This window comes from Passer montanus, unplaced genomic scaffold (genome assembly GCF_014805655.1).
Source record: "Passer montanus isolate IOZ18808 unplaced genomic scaffold, ASM1480565v1 scaffold78, whole genome shotgun sequence".
NCBI classification, from domain to species: domain Eukaryota; kingdom Metazoa; phylum Chordata; class Aves; order Passeriformes; family Passeridae; genus Passer; species Passer montanus.
Genome location: NW_024373034.1, coordinates 1,539,940 through 1,560,062, shown reverse-complemented (window position 1 = coordinate 1,560,062; position 20,123 = coordinate 1,539,940). Strand labels below are relative to the sequence as shown.

The window sequence follows — 20,123 nt, the reverse complement described above, 5'->3', positions numbered from 1 at the left end:
TTTAATTTGATGCTATATCAAAAGAAAGTTTGTGATTAATTTGGTGTTGGCTGTCAACAGATAACTCATTTGGAGCCTCACAGTTTCTAACACACTTTTTCACCACTGAACACATGTTGAAATAAGAAAATTCCATCCAGGAAATGTGTAATGAATCAGAGCATCACACAAGAAATGTACAGTTGTGTATTTCAGTTCCCAGAGGGACAGCAGAAAGTGTGTCTGTTTACCTGGGATGTCATCAGTGCCCCCATTGGTGTGTTTGAACCGGTCTCCTTCCACGTGGACATTTGGACACAGCACATCTGGAAAAGCAAAAGAACCAACACAAAATTATCCCAAGGAAACAACATCATTGTGGAAGCTGCAGAACTAGCAAAGGCTGGGTTTTTAGTGGGTTTTGGTCAGGACTTGCATGTGGCACTTATCCCAAGGAAACACATCATTGTGGAAGCTGCAGAACTAGCAAAGGCTGGGTTTTTTCTGGGTTTTGGTCAGGACTTGCACTCAGCAATAATTCCATCCCATCTGCACATCCTAAATGCCCTTCCTCTCCCCTGTAGCCTAATTTCATGATGGACAAGAGACCCAGTATACTATGTCTGGTTTTCAGCCACTTTTTTCTGCCTGACCATACAAGAGGACAGGATAGATGAACTGAGCCTCTACATCAGTTGGGACAACACTCTGGGTTTGTGTCTTTCCCTGCTTGACAATCTGGATGAAAGTTGCAAAAACACTTAATGAAATACAGAATGTGCTTCCACTTTGAAAAAAGAAAAAAAGGAAAAAAAAAAGGGAAAAAAAAAAAAAAAAAAAAAGGAAATACAGAATGTGCTTCCACTCTCAGCTTGGCTGGAAGGGAAGTTCTGAAAGGGCAGCTGACACTGGGGTGCTGCCCAAACTTTTCAGAAAGGACAGCTCCTGCTCTGGAAAAACCTCCCTGACTTTGTTCAAGCAGAAGTTGAAGTTAAATTACCTAAACTTTGAAGAGTATTCACCCCTACACACAGGTTTTAAAAAGCCATTTAAATACCCAATCTTTGTCAGCCATTTCTCATGCTCCCAATTAGTGTCAACACAATTGCAGATAAATGCTTTTTCACAGAGAACTGTCTACGTATCCACCCCTTTCCTGACAAATCTTTGTCAGGAAATAATTTTATGCTTGCTTTTCCCAGATCAGTAGGTTGTTGCACATTTGTAAACAGTGGGGACAGGTAGCTCAAGGGATCATTTTAATGAGAAGAGCTGGTGGTGATATCGGGTCTGTACATGTTCAATATTATAATTACAACAATAACAAAACAACCATAACAATAGTAACAACAATAATAACAATAATAAATATATACCATTATATAAATAACACTGGACTTATTAGAGGACCATAAAGATGATCTGAGGCCTGGAGCACCTCTCCTGTGAAAACAGGCTGAGAGAACTTGGGTTGTTCAGCCTGGAGAAGGGAAAGTTCCAGGAAAACCTTATAGCACCTTCCACTAATTAAAAGGGGCTTTCAAAAAGTGTGGAAGGGACCTTTCACATGGGCATATAGTGATAGGGACAATCTTTTATTACCTCTTAAAGAACTGTAGCCTCACTTTTTCCTGTATTCTACAAATGTCCTGTGCTCTTTTTGACTCCTTCTCTCCTGCCTGCATCTAGGGAATGAGCATAAATAGCTAGCAAGGGAAAGAGGTTTATTGCAATGCTCACTTTCCAGTGACTTTCCAGCCACAAAATAATTTACAGAGGTTGGTACTTTCCCATCCCAGTTATCAGCACAGCTCTGTATGTCCAAAGGAGCAGAGGGCTGGACTGACAGCACATCCATCAGTCCCAAGGAGCCACCAGGTCTCATTGCCACACCCAGGGCAGCATGGTTGGGAAGGCAAGACAAAAGCTGCCTTCCTTCTGTTGGAGCTTTCTATGAAACCCCAGACACGGTGAAAATGTTAGTGTCAAAGAGCATTTATGCCCATTTTTTCTGTTACTGTCAGGCAAAACTCTGAGCAAACACATGTGATGCTCAGAGGATTTGCAGCAATGAGCACCCACTGAAAATAGCAGACAGTCAAAAATCTGCACTGCAGCTAAGGATCTGCTGATTTGTAAATCTTTACAGATTTACAGAAGAGAAAGTACAGCTGACTGACCTGAGCTTTCAGCTTCTGTTCCCTGTTACATCCTCTGCTTGCAGTTGCCTTTAAATATGTATTGTTCAAAACTTCGTTCTTGTCTGCAACCTTATATAATATTCTGTCAATCATTTGCTTTATCCGCAATTTTTATCAGCAAAGATTTTGCATTTATATCCATGGGGTTCGTGGAAATTTTTAATAGCACCAGAAGTGCTAAATATCCTTTTACAGTTGCACCAGGAATGATGACTTTCTACTGACACCTGCTACATGAGATCAGTCAGCTTTTAATCCATTGTAGAGTGCTACTTTTTAATGCAAATGCAATTCAATACATAGTAACCATGTCTAAGAAAAAATGTATTTTATTAAAGAACAAATGTATTTTATCACGGTAGTTACCATATCAACCAAACTGTAACTCCGCAGAAGAAAATTAGTTTTGTTAGTAATGACCTCTTTCTCATAAAATTATAATTCTTAAATAGGGATGCATAATAATTCCTTCTCTGTAATACTTTATTCACTGGCTTCAATATCAAATATTACTTTTTTGTGAGAGAGATCAGGAAAATTGCTCTATACCTATACATATGGACCATTTTTCAACTTCTAATAGCCTTACATCATCATCATCATCATTTCAAACGCCCATAATTAGAGGGACTAGGAAGCTCTGTGTATGTAAATTTGCAGATGGCACCAAGCTGAGTGATGCTGAGGGATGGGACCACGCAGAGGGACCTGGACAAGTTCCAGAAGTGGCTCATGGAAATTTCACCAGGTTTAACAGGACCAGGTGCTGGTGCTGCACTTGGGCTGGAGCAGCCCCTGGTATCCATCCAGGCTGGGGGTGAAGGGCCTGAGATCAGCCCTGCCCAGAGGCACCTGGGGGTGCAGGTGGGGGAGAGGCTGGGCAGGAGTTGCCCTTATCCAGGCTGGGGGTGAAGGGCCTGAGATCAGCCCTGCCCAGAGGGAGCTGGGGCTGCAGGTCGGGAGAGGCTGGGCAGGAGCTGCCCACGGGCACTGGCAGCCCAGGAACCCCCTGTGTCCCAGGTTTGTAAGAAATTCTTGTTGAAGGAAGCATTTCTGAAAGCAATTTAACTGCAGATACACCCTTGTCTGTAAGCAAATCACACTGAGATGTGTTTGATGAGGAGGCACTTAAGCCTTGCTTTCAAACACCTTTTTTTTTTTTTTAGAACCTTCCCTATGAAAAAAAAATCCCAAAGCTCTCAAATATTTTAAAAGCAAGAGACAATGTGTCCTACAGAGTACAAGTTCTGCAAAGAGACATGTCAGAACGTGTTGGCTTAGGAACATTCACTAACACTAAAATAACATTAAATAACATATTGCAATTAAATTGTAACAATTGGGCTGCAAGTTTGGAAAAGTGATCTGATTGTTTGAGTCTCTTTGCCTCCAAGACATTTCAAAAGAAATTCAAGGAAATGGGATAGAAAACAAAGGGGAAACAAAAGAGAATGAGAAAGGAATGGAGACAAAAGCAGATGGGGAGGGAGGGAGGAAGGAAGGGAGGGAGGAAGGGAGGAAGGAAGGAAGGAAGGAAAGAAGGAAGGAAGGAAGGAAAGAAGGAAGGAAGGAAGGAAAGAAGGAAGGAAGGAAGGAAAGAAGGAAGGAAGGAAGGAAAGAAGGAAGGAAGGAAGGAAAGAAGGAAGGAAGGAAGGAAAGAAGGAAGGAAGGAAGGAAAGAAGGAAGGAAGGAAGGAAAGAAGGAAGGAAGGAAGGAAAGAAGGAAGGAAGGAAGGAAAGAAGGAAGGAAGGAAGGAAAGAAGGAAGGAAGGAAGGAAAGAAGGAAGGAAGGAAGGAAAGAAGGAAGGAAGGAAGGAAAGAAGGAAGGAAGGAAGGAAGGAAGGGTGTGATTCTGCTGCCCCTTAGGGCTTCCTATAGAAAAACCTTCCCTGTAAAGTGACAAACACAAATCCCCATTGCCAGCTTTCCATCCTTGTGTCCATAGGACTCTGCTGAAACAGTTTCTTACATTTCATTTTAATTCTTTCAAGGGTAAGCAAGCCCTCAGCTGCCAAGGGCTCCTCTGGGGACTGGTGTCTAATGAATGCTGAACATGTGTAGCTGTCAAGTTCCACAAGGATAGAGTAGAGAGGTGAGAATGGAAACACAAGAAGGTTAAAGCAAACATTATTTATTATCATGTTTCTTTTTTTTTTTTCTTTCCAGACTGGGAATTTCAGGATTCCAGAATCTCAGCAGCACACAGTGCATTGGCAGAGATTCAGACTCTCTGAATCTCCATCATTATTCCATTCCCACAAGAGAAATTCTCTAGTTTCTCTCAAAAGGTGTGATATTCCCAATACAAATATTTGAGGTGTCTCATCCCCTGACATTGAAGTTTAGCTCCTTGAAATCCTGTCCATGAATAAGGCAATGCAGGGCAAATACAGGCGTCCCTAAAAGTTGTCTCCCAAAACTTTACAGGCAGAAAAACTTTACAGGCAGACAGCCTGGCAAGAAAGAAGAATTTGGGTTAAGGAGTGGGTGGGTTTCATATCCTTATGTAGATAGTATTGCAAACTTTTTTTCTGCATTGAAATAATTTTCCCATTGAAGATTGCATTTAAAGGGGAAGGGGCCTGGTGAGAAAATTTTTTCTTAAAGTCAAGAATATTTCATGAAAGTAGTTTCTCAGAGGAGCTTTCCCAGAGCCCATTAGCTCTGTTCTTTAATTACGCAGGCGGTTCTCTGTGCAGCAGCTCCTCCAGCACATTTAATTCCCTGCAGTCAGTTGATGACTCCTATATATAGTACTACCTTTATTTGTTCTTTTCTTTTCTTTTATAAAACATCACACATGGACCACTTTATAGCCTCCAAATGTAAGGGTTTTTTTTCCCCTCACTCTTTTAAAAATGCATCTTTTGAAAGAATGCCTCCACTCTCTGCCCATATTAACTGAATATTTTTTGGCAAATGTTTGTTGTCAGATATTCTTTCCCTGAAAATAACCCAATCCATAAAGTGCCACCCACCATGGAAACAAATTTATAAGGAAAAATGTGGCATTTTTTTTTCAGCTACAGTGGCAGGCAGCCCTGACAGTGTAATGATACTGCAACAGTGTCTGTACTAATATTATAATTTTTAGCAAGGTGTAGGTACAACAGAGCATCACAGCAATTATATGATTACACCTTGCAGTTTAATGCCTTGTGTAATTTTCCTTTCCTTTCTGAAATCACACTGAATCTTCACACCATGGGCTTTGAAGTCCATCAGTGCCAGAAAAATCTCTTGTTTGTGGCTGCTGAAGCCAAGGTCAATTCTGTCTTTTTTCCTTCAATACCTACGTTGATGCTGGATGAGGTTTCCATATTTGCTCTCACACAAAGGCTCTCAGAATCAGAGCATCATGAATGAAGTGCTTTGGACTGGAAGGGACCTTAAAGATCCTCTGTTTCCAACCCCGTTGCCATGGGCAGGGACACCTTTCACTCCACCAAGTTTCACAGGGCCCCATCCAACCTGGCCTTGAACACTTCCAGGGATCCAGCAACCACAGCTTTTCTGAGCAACATATTCCAGTACATCACCACCCTCACAGTGAAGAATTCCTTCATGATATCTAATATAAACCCACCCTCTTCCAATTTAAAACCATTACCCTTTTTCTATCACTACAAACCCTTGCCAAAAAACCCCTCTCCAGCTCCCTTGTAGAACTCATAAATGCTCATGGTGAAATGAAAAGGGAATAGCAAACCCTCACCACAGCACAGCCATAGCCCACCCTACTCCTCATAAAGCTGTCACATTTTTCCACTAAAACATTATTCTGAAAATGCACCAGTGCCCAGCTGAGCTGCTCCCCAGGCTCCCCTGTCTGCTGAGAAAGTCTCTGACCTCAGTGGGACTCTGGAGATCTGTGTCCCTCTCCTTTTCCAGCACAGTAGCCAGAAAAAATGAATTTCTGTGTGACCATCCCTTCAGTGCTGGCACTGCTCAGCAGATGGAGTGCTCCACACAGAGAATAAACAAAAATACTGCAGGGTATTAAACCCCAGAGAGCTCCCATGCAACACTCATTTAAGGTCCCAGGCAAGAGGACACCCTTCTTTGAAAGGCTCTTTCTATAGAATGGAGAAACAGGGCTCCTTCAAAGAGCAATTCAGAGCAGAAACCAAATTTAGGTGCCCTGATGTAGCCTTGAAAAGCCACTTTCTTCCCATTGTTTCTAGGGGAAATCTAGGAACAGACAGTTCCCAAATTAGACATGTATCAAAGGCACCAGAGTTACATCCATCCAATTAAAACAAGCATGGTTGGGTGCATTCCTGGGCACTGAGGCCAAGGCATGTTCAAGCCCATATCTATGCTAGCAAATGGCCTTAGCCTCCAAAACAAGAGAGCTGCTGACCAGGAACACTCACTGGCATGTTGGCAATACCCATCTGGGCCCCAGAAATGTTCCAGTGGAGTGTCAGCTTGCCTGGGGAGAAACGTGCCAGACCCCAGGGCAGAGGAGTGCATTCCACTGCCCTGGAATGCTTCTGGCCACATTTACAGTTACCAGTTCAGATATAGCCCATAAATATCATCCTTTGCTAAGAGTTCTCTAATACAGGTCAAAAGCAACAATGCTAATTGATTTTATGGTCACAGGCCACCAATCCTTAAATGCATTCAGTGCAAATGGGAAAGTGGGAAGAAAAGAAATAGTGTATCCTGTTTAAATAGGGACAGCAGGAATGCAGGGACTTCTGGCATTTGCAAAGCACTTGAAGTCCTTTTGAAGGTAAAAAAAGTAAATTTAATAAAAAAGGTTAAATTCTTCTTCTGCACTTTCTTTCTGTCCTGCCTCACTTACACTAGAGTTTCACATTGGAGAGAGGTGACAAATACTGTTTTCCCCACAATGTGGCAGGCTGCACTGTGCATTTATACCATCTTCTCAGCCTGGATCCAAGCATCTCTGTCTTCTCCTTTTGTTACCATCAATTGCCTTTTTTATTTTTCCTTTCTCTCTGCACTGTGCTCTGGATCTTGATTCCAGGAGAGACAATGCTACTAGAGGTGCTCCCACCCCAACAGCACACAAGAACTACACACCTCCACCAGCACAGGGAATCCTTTACAGCCCATCAGCCCCATCTCTAGGCTGACCCCATAACCCAACCCGAAGCTCAGCTTCAGATGCTCTTTAAAATTTTCTAGAGAAGTTCCAGAATCTTGGTGAGGACTCATCTTTCCAAAGGACACCTGCACTGCAGGATACTCAGAGAGCCTCTCCCTCTCTGATGCACCCACACAAATGCTAGAAACTCCTAGTATGACTGGCAGCAGAAGTATATTGTCAAGAGGACTGATGCAATTAGCACCATTTAAGTGAGCAGCATACAGAATTAATTTGCACATGCTCCCACAGGGAATAAGTGGCACTCTGGGACTATGAAAATAGCATCAGGCCTTGGCACTTCCAAGCTAATTTGCTTCTGTCTGCCCCTAAACAAACACAGAGACTGTGTGCCAAGGAGCTTGTCAGCAAACAGCACAAGGTTTTGAGGAAAGCAATTAGCAGCTGCTCTCCATCCAGGCCAGGAGCTGATTGCTGCTCTGGGGCATGAGTCCACCTCCTTCTCTCATTCTGGGAAAGGTGAAGCTTCACCATGCTGAGTGTCCTTGAGTGGAGTGAGCCACAGGGTTTCTCCAGAGTGGCCAACCATTCCCTTAGCAGATGAATTGCCATGAGCATGTCTCTATGCTAATGACCCATAAAATATTTAAGAGGATGACAGAGTGGAGTTGAACTGGAGCTCACCCTCCAGGAGCCAGCAGGCACAGCAGCAAGCCCTGCCCCAGTGGCTGCTCTGTTGGCACAGATGGAACACGTCTCTCCTGATGCAGCTGCTGGGCTCTTTGGCACAATTTTAGGTCTTTGCTGCCTGTACCTCAGAGGCTGGAGAGAACAGGGTGCTGCAAGGCTAGAAAGGTTTCCTGCTTGGCCTTGTGTCCCAGATGAAGAGCAAAGATCAAAGGTAAAGCTCACCTGGCTGTGGGGAGACAAAGCCACCCCACCCACCAAAGTGAGCGTCCAAGAGTGAAGAAAGAAGAGATCAGCACAAAGGGCCTCTCTAGGGGTACAGGTGGGAATGAGCAGCCTGTGGATGGAACAGAAAGCACTCCAGGTAGATTGTCTCACCTGCCCACCATCTCACAGCTGCAGAACAGCCAAGCATAAAAAAATCCATCATTCTCTCTCCCCTTCTCACTCATTAAGTTCTAGAAAATAAAATTTTTATATTCTTGGATTTTGCACCATTGGACATGGATCAATTCCAATATCCACCTGTGTAATGAACAATGAGATTTCTATGGTGTGTAAGAAGACCCAAGGTAAAACATCTGTGCTTTAGGCTGCTTTAAAAACTTATAAAGATCAGTACCACACATGCAAATGCTGGTTGTAGAAACAGGAGAAGCATTTCACAAACTCAAGCAGATCTCTTTTTTCTTTTTTCTTGTGCTTTTAAACAAGTAATATGGAAGCAGAATTCTGCCAGCAGCAAATTTCACAACAGGGAGCTGCTAGCAGCAGTAGCAAAAAATGCAAAATCTCTTACAGCAATGACTGATTTTAGGATGGACTCAAACATTGTAAAATGCTATCAACATATGAGAGGTAGGGCTTTTTATTTGTTTTTTAAATAGCAATTCTTTGTTAGTCCTGTAATTGAAACGACTGGGATGATTAAAAATAAACCCAGTGTGAAGCTCTGGTAGGTTGGTTCTCACTGAACAGGAACAATACAGAATTTCTGCTATAAAACCCCATCAATCTCACTTGCACTGGGCATTCACCAGAGGCACATTCCCCAGATGAGCCCAATGGAGCAGTACAGCTACAGATCTGCTGAAGCCATCAGTTCCCACTGCTGGCTGGAGGGACAGGACAGTCTGTCCATTATCCTCCCATGTGCCACAACACGGAGACAAGAGCGTGGAGTCTCCTTGTCTGAGCACTGCCAGAAAGCTGAGATGCCAAGTCACAGTTTATAATTGATTAAAAAAAAATAGTAAATCTGGGCAGACTACAAATGTTATTTTATTTGTTAAATTTCTGTAAAAGCAATTACTTGTCCAGAATAATAACGATAAATTCAGGTAAGGCATTCTGTTCCCTCACAGTAGTTCCAAAAGTGAATTAATTAGAAGCAACTTGTTTCAAAGCTCATGGCTTTTCAGCTGATCAATAAATATACACTATCTGTTCTCAAATAACTTCCAAGAGAGAAATATAGCTCAAGGATGAGTTGAAGAGGGACTCTGACTGCCATTACTCTTCTGGTGTAAATATACAACTGGAAATTGAACAGTATCTTCTTCCATGTGGGTATTTCTGGAGGCTACTCTAACTGTGGCTTTGGGACTCTGACCACCAGCAGTATAAATATATCATAAGAGGAAAGCAAAAAAACTTCTGTATAAATACAAGACATGACTCTGGCTAAGAGTTTGGTTTTGTTTTGTAAGAATTGTAGCATCACCTGTGCAAAATGGAGAGGGTTTAAAAAGGTAAGTGACTTTAGTTTCCTCTTAGAAGAAACCAGGTTAAAATCACACCCTGGCTGAAGGATGCTGTTTTATGGATGCACTTCAATAAACTCAGAATTTTGTCTGGTTGCTGTCCACATTGTGCTGAATTTGGCATTTCCTGGGCAGGGCATGGAACTGGCCACACAGAGGCAGAAGGTAGTGGCAGGCATGTGCCAGCCCCAAGACCAGCCAGAGAAGGCAGTGGGAAACTTCTGTGGTGGTACAGTTCTTCAGAAGAGATCCTTTAAGAGAAAGAGATCCATCTGATAATCTTCATGGGGTTAAACCTTGGGATACCAATGGAAACAGCTTGAGGATGATTGATCATGTGGGATAAAGGACTTGTCCAAGATCGAATGCCACCATAGGCTGCTGGCTCTCAGAGCTCTATCTCTGCCTTCCAGGGTGCTACAGAGTCCAGAAGGAAAAAGAAATTACTCAAAATGAGTGAAGGATGGCAGGAGCAAGCCCAGCATTCACTTCTTTACCTCCAAAGGGTTTAAACAGACCATTGATATTTGCAAAGGTCTTAACAGATTTAAAGACCTTTAGGAGACTATCTGCATTTTTCAGCTTTCAGACACACTTAAAAATAGCCAGGTTGAAAGCACTGGCTTCACTTATGACTTAAATTTTAAAAGATAACTTCAGTCCTATGTTAATTTTATCCAAACAGCTTAGTCCACCTGCCAGTTCCAAAAATGCCACCAGGCTCAAACTTTCTAAGGAGGTTTGCATAACATCTGGGTGCTTCCTTCCCAAGGGCACTTCAGCAATCTCTCTTCAGAAGCCTAAAAGCAGCCAAAGGAAAAGCAACTTTACCAGAAGTGGTTTTGAGAACATCTGCCCCCTCCACACTCTGCTAAACAAAGGATATGACAAGTGGAGCCTGGAAAATAAGGGTTTGTGAGCAATAAATAAAAGCAGGCACAACCTGGGCTATGTTATTCAGGCCAGGTGCACATAGTTCAAATGTCGATTTCCCCTTCTTTCCCCCAACAGAGTTTTCCCTGCTCAAAAATGTCAACCACTTATTTTCAAGGAGGTCTAAGAAGATATTTCAGACAAGACAACTGTGCAAGAAGGGGAAAATGAAAGAAGCAAACTGGAGCACAAAAAATGAAGGAGTCAAGAGGGAGAAAGCACATGGGTATCAATCAGCATCTATAGCCCTGCCACCCCTGAGTACTGAGATCTTCAATTCCCACTAAAAGCTTATCTGTGCCAGGAAAAAAAACCATTTATCAAGTTCTCTACATTAATACAGGGCTGCCACAATGTGTAATACACCTATGCTGTCTTATTCATGTACCTGGAATCAAATTGTGCTATTGTTGTGCCAGTCTGCCAGCAGCACAACCCAAGCCTCCCCACAGACATGCCAGGATGAGCTCATGCTGTAAAACTTTCAGCTGCACAAAGGGACACAAAAGGGACATCCCCAGTGAGAGAGAATCTGTTTCCAGAGGACCTGCGAAGTCAGCCCAGTGGTACCTGTCCCCATTGTCCCTCTCCAGGGAGCTGAGCACACTGACTCTCCAAAGGAGAACATGGTTTGCATTGATTTTTTAAAACATATTATGTAATTGATATTTTGAACCAAAACCAGAACTTCTCTAGATTACAAAAACCCCTAAGTTCAAAATAAAGCATTTTAATAGCTTCAAAGATTTTTTTCCCAATCCTTCTCCATGATCAAAAACTCATCTAAATTGGTTTTGCCCAGAAGTTTTGATCTTGATGAATTAGTTTTCCCTATGACAGGCATTTAATTAAAAGGTCCCAAATAAATTCTGAGAGGTTTCTTTTCCTATAAAACACAGTGTCTGCTAGCCCATGCTCCTAGGGGTATATGGTGGGAGGGAGGGGTATAATTTTACCTGCTGTCAGCTAGGAATGATAGGAATGAGAGATTTGGAATTGACATTTCAATCTGAAATAAAATGAAATTGCAGGCAGAAGTACAATGTGTTAGCTCAAGAGCTTCTTATGAGTCCTGAAGGACAACATTTATTGTGGTGCTCATTTTGCATGCTCCTCTCCAGCCTGAGAAGGAAAGGGGTTTCAGAAAATTTCTTGTGGCCTCAGGAAAGGAGATTTGCTGTATTGTATCAGATGCCTCAGAATCAGTTCAGCAAGTTTTCTGTAGTAAAACTGATCCCCACTAAATGTTTTTGCAAGGTTTTTAAACATTTTAAAGCACATTCAACAGGCTTGGGCTTTTTAATTTTTTTTTAAATTTTATTTACATATCCCAAAATTTTCCCAAGCATCTCTGAAACCTGCCTTTCAAATTTAGGCCAAAGACCAATTAATTTCTTCCCTCTTGGAGTTTTTTCCCCCTCTCTAAGTGATGCTTTTGCAGAGGATATGCTGGGAATTTCTGCATCAGGTGGGGCTGCACAAATGGGAAGTGGAATTTCACAGTCAGTTCTGCATCCTCAGTCTGCATCACTTGGTGTGGGGATCTACAAGGATTTTCTCCAGCACAGTCACTTTGGGGGTTTCACCTTTGTTCAGTGATAAAATGAAGATGCTCTCATTGCACCAAAGAGCCACACAGGCACTGAAAATCAGCCAGACTCTACTTTTTTAATGTCCTTTTAACCCTGTCCTATAGAAGAACTGAATCACAGGATCATTAAGATTGTAAAAAACTCCAAGATCATTGTCTCCAACTTTTTAACCACCATGTCCATTAATTCATATCACAGAGTCCACTCATTTAATTAAAATTTCCAGGGATGGTGACTCTACCACTTCCCTGGGAAGTCTGTTCCAATTCATAAACAGTCTCTCAGTGAAGAACTTTTTCCTAATATCCAACCTATTTTCTTAGGTAATCCTCTCCCATTCTGTACTGACAGAAAGATAGATTATAACCTGTATAGTTGATGCCTCAAAAAGTAATTCTTGGAGCTCTTTAGCAGTTATTTCCCAGACTTTACAAGGGAGTCTGTTGGGCACAAAGCAAAATAAAAGCAGGGCCAGAGCTTGGCTGGGACATCCATGTGTCTCTGCACACAAAGAGAGAACAGCCAGGAGGGCTCACAAACACCCAGTAAAGGACAGAGCAACCAGCTTTGGTTTTTTATCAGGGAGATCTAGAGAAAATCAATCCTTCAGGGTCATTTCCAGGTGCCCATAAGATCCAGAGGCAATGGAGAAGGTGTGGGTGCATGCTACAGAGGAGTTAGACATCTGTGCAACTACTGAGCAGTCAGGGCTGTAATTTTGCCTGGATCACAGATTCTGCCCCTCAAGGAAGATGGGAAAATGACATTTCAGCTTTACTTCCTGGGGAAGTTGTCTATTCCACAAGGTTTGACTTGCAGTTATATGTTATCCATGCAGAGGGAGGAGTGGAAGAGGACCTAATGTTATCACAGGACTGGAATCCTAAGTTCCCAGCTGCCTTTTACAGGTGGGATTCCTCCCCTCTTAAAGAGAGACTTGAGCCTTTAAGTGAATGTGGTGAAGGCTTGTGGAAGTTTATCTGACCTGGCTTGCTGAGGCACTGACTTTGGGAGTGGATATTTTAGGTGCTGACCTGAAGAAGAAATTGTTTCCAGGTGAGAATCATGGGAGAAAGTTTGTGCTTGCAGAATTGTGTCAGGGCACATGCTGGGCTGGGATTTTCTGTGTGAAGGAAGGAACAGTGAAGTCTGCTGCAAGAAAATGGCTAGACACATTAAAGCTTTTCATTAGCACTTTCTGATAAGATTATAAATATTCTGTATAATTGCCATTAGCCAGAGTGTCCAAAAGCCTGAAGTGGCAAGAGCGCAAGTTCATTATAAAAATTATTCAGAACACACATAAGAGGGGAAAGCAGAAGAGGGAAAAACAGAGCTGAGGAAGTTAATCCAATTCTTAAAAGAGCTTTTTAGTAACTCTAAAACATGCTGCACAAGTCCCAGTGTGGACCAGTTGGCCATTTGCCACCTTCTCCTGTGGGGCAATGGAAATGGGATCCATCAGCTCAGCAAATCCTGCCGGTGAACAAAGGCCCCACTGCCAAGATCTGCTGGCACCGGTGCCATTCCCACGCATCGCCCCTCATCCCCTCAGGGAGCAGGGCTGCCTTTGACACGTTCAGCCCCAGTGTCCCTGCCTGGCACCAGCACCCCAAGCTTTGTCCTTTTCCCCTCCCCGTTTCCCCCTGGGTCTTTGGGAGGCCTGGGCTGCCTGAGCCATCCAGGGGGTTCCCTTGCACACTGAGCCGACCTCATTGTGCTCTGCCCCAGTGAGCACAACTAATAACCACAGTTTGCCTCCTTTAATTGAGGCTCTGAATAACTGGGAGCAAGTGCCCACCCCTCCAACAAAGGCAGAGCTCCCCTCGCCGCGGAGAGCAGCTGCCACTCACGCTGGTCTGGGCTGGGAGGCCACAAAAGCTGAGCTATTCTGCATGGAAAGCAGCTATCACAAAACCCAGCTATGAGCAAATGGGGGCCAGAGTGAATTCCAGGAAAGTCCCCGCTGCAGAGAGCATGTCCAGCCCTCCGTGCCCCACGCTTGCTGAGCACCAGAAGCTTGGTGAAATTATTTTGCCCTGCAACAGGTTTTTGTAAGAGGCTGTGGAAGCCCAGAGGAATGACATACATGCTGGCGATGAAAATTACCATGGAGGGTGTTTTTCAGCTCAGAATACAAAACAGATTGGCTTTTCTGCAGGCACTGGTAAGAAAAATACTAATTAGTACAAAGTATGGTGATAGGCCAACTCTCTTGCTTAGTTGCTCATTCATTAAAGTGAAATTAATCTGGGTTTAGATCAATGTAAATGAGTGAGGAATGTAGTTGGGTGTTTTGTTTTGTGAACATCCATTTGCTGCTGTTTCTGATCACAAAGAAAGAAAGCTAAAAGCACAGCACAGGACACCTCAAAGTCAGCTCTATCCCTAATGACCAAGGCCTGCTATCAAACAAATGTGTTCTGTTACAAAGATAAATCTAGATAAATCATACAAAAGTAAAAGCAGAAAGCAGGAAAGGCAGCTGCCTCAAGTTTCCCATGTGGAGGGCTCAAGGACAGCCTTGGCTTGGTAAGCAGAGAAAAACCTTCACATACAAGAAATCTGGAGAGGAACTCTTTACAGGAGCAGGTAGTGACAGGCCAAAGGGAAATGGCTTCAAACTGAAAAGAGTAGATTTAGATTAGATAGGAGAATTAGGAAGAAATCCTTTATTATAAAGGTGATGAGGCATTAGTACAGGTCACCCAGAAAACCTGTGTCTGCCCCATCCCTGGTAGTGTTCAAGGCCAGGTGGGATAGGGCTTGGAGCAACCTGATTGACTTGAAAGTGTCTCTAGCACTAGCAGCGGGGTAGAACTAGATGATCTTATAATTTCCCCTCCAATCCAGACAATTCAGTGATTCTCTGACTCTGTGATCACATTCTTGGCTTTGGCTGTGAGGTCAGACCTTCTTTATTTCACTGAGCTTCTCATCCCAGCAACATCTCAGATGAGATTTGACAGGTTACTGTACCAAACCCCAAATTCAGTCAGGGAAAAAAACACCATGAAGAATGTGATTTGCCTAAGAACTACTTACAAACCTGATAGCTGTGCCACTACACAAAAACTGGCAGCAGCATTTATGACTAGCTGAGGAAACTCCCACCCACCCTAAAATAGTGTAGTATGGACCAATGCCTCCACATTCAAACATCCTGTCTGCTTTACAATGCTCAGCACTTCCATATCTCTACACAAACCAAACTCATTCTTTGGCCAGGAGGGCAGGAAGGCAGAGCCAAACTATTCTTCCTGCTCCCATCCACCCAAAATTGGGATGCCACATTCCCACTGCCCATTAGGGAAAGGCTCCTGGCCTGGGACTCTGCTATTCCCTGAACCATGTCAGGTCATTGTTTAGAAAGAGCTCATTAGCAGAGTGAACCCATCCCACCAAGTGTCCCATGGGCTGTGGTGGGACAGTGCCAGGGCCCAGGACTTTTACTGGCAGTGGTGTGGCTTCCAAGGGCCTGTGCTGACACAGGACATCCCTCTGGGTGGCATTTCTCCTGGCTGCACTGTGTGTGCACATGAAGAGTCAGGCTCTCCATCACTGCTGCTCAGCACAAGCATCCACAGAGATAGCTGGGGTGTTCAAAGGGGTTCCCTCTATCCCAGAGCTCACATGGAGATCTCCAGAACCAGCAGATATTTGGCTGAGTTACTCAAGTATTGATTACAGAGTTGCTGGATCATGTCCAGAGAAGAGCAACAAAGCTGGGGAAGGGACTGGGGCACAAGTCTGATAAAAAACAGCTGAGGGAGCTGGTGGTTTTCAGCCTGGAGAAAAGGAGGCTCAGGGAGATCTTATCCCTTTCCACAACTCTCTGTAAGGAGGTTGCATCCAGATGGGGGTGGGTCTCTTCTCCCAAGAAACAAGCAAAGAGGACAAGAGGAAATGGGCTCAAGTTGCACCAGGGATTGGATATTAGGAACAATTTCTTCACTGAAGGAATGGTCAAGCATTGGAACAGGCTGCCGAGGGAAATGGTGGAATCATCATCCCTGGAAGCACACAAAAAAATGTGTAGTTGTGGCACTGAGGGACAAGGTTTGGTGGTGGCCATGGCACTGAGAGATTAAGAGTTGAACTCAATGATCTCAGGAGGTGTTTTCTCACTTTAATAATTATATGATTCCATGATAACAGTGAAGCTCAAAAGAGACAAGAATGTACCAGTGGTCACTCATAACCCTGGTGGCTTCAGCTTCACAGGATGCTGCCTTAAGCTCATTGTGGTGGCTGTTGTGGCCAGAATGCCTTCCAGATGACCCTGACTCCATCTTACAAAGGCCCACACAGGTGCATTTCTTTGGGCAGGACATGATTTAATACGGTGTTACAGAAAGAGGGAATTTTCATATGAGGTAAGAAGTAAGACAAGGAAACTCTGAGCCCTTTTATAGTTAGGCTTGATCCATCTTGGATCTGTTTCTTCCCAGCCATTCAGTAGCCATCACATCATTAACTTCTCAAAGAACTGACTGTCTTCACAATGATGCAAGGGCAGCTTCTCTTGAATTGCTCCCCCACTGCCTCTCTGGGAAGCAGATGGGGTGGGGAGAGTGGCACAGACCTGGTGCTCATGCTGGGAAATTGAGAACTTGTTCCCTGCAGTGATCACCACCATCAGTGTCTGACCCCTTTCCCTGGAAAGTGTTGGATATGTGGTGTTGTTTTCTGTGCCCATAACTGACTCGGGATTAGTTACTGAGAAACAGCTTGGCAGCCTTCCAGGCCACCACACAAGAAAATCACTCTATTGCCTTATGGCCAGACAAAGTCTACAGTTTGTCTCTAATCACCTCCATTAGAGCACAGTTTGCCTTCTAATCAAAGGCCACGTTTTCCATTTTATTTTTCTTTCCATCTTCCACCCATGCCAGGATCAAGATGCTGCAAACTCTCCTATATGTGTAGACACTTAGAGATTAAAATATCCTTCCTACAAGGTCTGAAAGCTCAGGGTCTAATAGAGAGGTTCTGGTGGATTTTCTGCTGGGAGAAAGCACAAGGAAAATATATTGGTGATCTCTCAACAGAGCTTGTTTTCCATCTCTCTGCCAGACTCACAAATTTTACATCTACAGAAAACTATGACCAGCGTCAAGGCCTCTTGCACACAACATCAGACATCTCATATTCCACAGCAATATCTGCTCTTTTGGAAAATAATCTTTCTCAGAAGAAAATGCTGTTAAAGCCAGTAGTTTGAGTCTGAGATTAAAAAGACTTCATCCCTTAAAAATACATCAGCCTGCATTTTAAAGAAGCTAGAGCACGCTATTCCAGCCCTATAGATCATCTTTTTTCAGGCATTAACTATGCTCGGTTGGAAAAAAATAAATCTTTCATGTCCCTTAAGAAGCAGCTTCTAGTTTCCACTTTTGTCTTGCTGATGGGATTCAGACAATCAGTGCAACAAATTTTAACACTGATTATGTTCCCTCTATTTCCATGTTTCCATACTTTCCAAAGACAAGATGAGTACTGATGGTCGTGTCTCATCATATATTCTTCCATAGGTTGTTTGGGAGTTTTGATCATTACCACTGTCAGAATTTAATATGGTATAAATTTTCTTAGTCAGTGCAAGGTTATGTACAAGTCCAAATAAAAGAGTAATTTAAAAATAAGATTCAGTGTCACAGCTCTCTTGACATCTTGCACAAATACTGAGCAAGCCCAAGCTTCCATCCCACAGTATCTGCCCAGACAAAAATAAAGCTGCACATGTACATCCAATCTATTATTTGCATTAACCTCTTTATATATGTAGATAGAACATCAGCCTGTGGGAGCAATTCCAGAGGAAGCCACCAAGTTGATTAGAGGGATGGAACATCTCTCCTATGCAGAAAGGTAGAGAGAATTTTGATTATTCTGGAGGTAAAGAGAAACCTTTGGGGTGATCTGATTGCAGCCTTTCAACACCTGAGAGATGAAGAGAGACTTTTTACAAGAACCTGGAGTGACACAACAAGGGGGAATGACTTCAAACTGAAAGAGAGTAGGTTTAGGTTAGATATTAAAAAAAATATTTTTCTACTCTAAAGGTGGTGAATCAGTGGAACAGGCTGACCAGAGAGGTTCTGAATGCCTCATCTCTCTCCGAGTTCAAGGCTGAGCTGGATGGAACTCTAAGAACCTGATCCAGTGAAAGGTATCCTTGTCCACATCAGGAAATTGGAAATCAATGATCTTTAACGTTCCTTCCAGCCCATTCCATATTTCCATAATAAAATTCTACATGTAATTGCTTTTGAGTTAATGTTGCCGTGGTGTACCTTACTAGAACCACACCTGAGCTGGCCCATTTTAACCTAGAGAGAATCCACCTCCCATAGCTGTAATTCATCACTTTATTTTCCAACTTCATAAAAAAGAGCTGCCATAGCAGAATGAGTGAATCCAGCAGGGAAGGTTAAATGCTGCTTGGCAGACTCACAGGGGAGTAAGCATTATGCTGTTTTCCTTGGTGAAAGTCAACATTATCCATTTCTTCATGCTGTCACCCTAGCAGAGCTCCTCCTCACCTACAAATCCAGAAATGTAGGGGAAATCAAACTTAGCATCCAGACTGGAATTCCAGATGAAAGTGAAATTAAAAGCTCAGCCCAAGAGCAGGAAAACACACAGGCAATGTTTTCTCTATACTGGCTTCTGCTGCTTTTTCATGGGTCCCACCAACCCTAGGAAAATCATCAACATGTCAAAAAAACCAAAAAAAACACCTAAAAAAAAACAAAACCAAAAAACCTCACCCCAAACCACCAAAAACCCAACAAAACTACAGAAATTACTATATAAGTATAGATTCATTGCAGATACAGGTCTTTACTCTCCACTTTTCCATTCAAAATTATATGATTAAACATGTACTGATTTAATGAAAACTCAGTCTGTACTATTCTGAAATTAGGACACTCACCTCCCCCCCATGGGAGCGCAGATCCACCCAGCATGAATAGCATGTTTATCCACCCCTGTGGTTTCCATTCCCTGGATTTAATTTGTGTTAACTGAGAGAAAATCACTCCATTCATTTCCAGTTATATATATGGATGTGTGCATACACATACATTAAAAAAAAAGGTGGATGCTATAAAAAGAACTGAGTCCAGAAGGGAAGAAAATAAAGGATGCCTGTAGTCCAAAAGAGGCTTATTTAAAGGACAGATTGTTGGGGATGCTTGAGTCCCTGGGCATTGTGGAGTCCCTCATCAGTGACCATTCTTCACCAGAAATCCACAATAGGATGAGCAGCCAGCCCCTTCCCCTTAGTGACTGAGCAACACTTCATCCCCTGCTCAGTTTGAACCCACATCTAGCACAGGAGAAAAATCACAAGCCCCTGGGACAAAGCAGATGAAGGGGAGAGGGACTTTAATGCCTTCAGTCCCCTGTGTTCTGGTGATAGCAGGTTACTTGGGAGCTTATTCTATAATGAGGGGTGGTGGGGGAAGAGAAAACACAGACAAAACAACCTCTGTGACTATGAACTTACTGACATCAACTTACTTCCTCCCCTTGGCATTTCTCCCTCTCACTCCACCACAGAGTTACGGGTAGAAAACACTTTTTCCTGAAAAGCTTTTCTTCTCCTGTGCATTTTGTGGTGAAGGGGAGACAATTATTGAGAAGAAAAAAGGAAAGAACAGTAGATGAAAGGGTCAGCCTCACACAATTACAGCCTCAAGTGCTCTTGCACCGTTCCTGAGCTGCACCAACACAGCCTCAGCCTGGCCCCATGCTGGAGGTGCCTGTCAGGAGCAGTGGGACACACACGAGCAGAAACACCATCCAGAAACCTGCAGAGCCAGGCCAGGTCCATCCTGAGAGCTGGGCTGTGCTGGGCACATGAAGAAGCTGTAGGGTCA

At 43.3% G+C, this 20,123-nt stretch overlaps 1 protein-coding gene across 2 annotated transcripts in view; it reads right to left on the bottom strand.

Moving 5' to 3' along the window:
• The window catches only part of COL22A1 (collagen type XXII alpha 1 chain), a 238,530-nt gene that overhangs the window by 172,182 nt on the left and 46,225 nt on the right, over positions 1-20,123 (bottom strand). For both annotated transcript variants that reach the window (XM_039731540.1, XM_039731541.1), the window contains exon 4: positions 231-305. In XM_039731540.1, the coding sequence (XP_039587474.1) occupies positions 231-305 (75 nt within the window). The remainder of the gene's footprint in view (positions 1-230; positions 306-20,123) is intronic.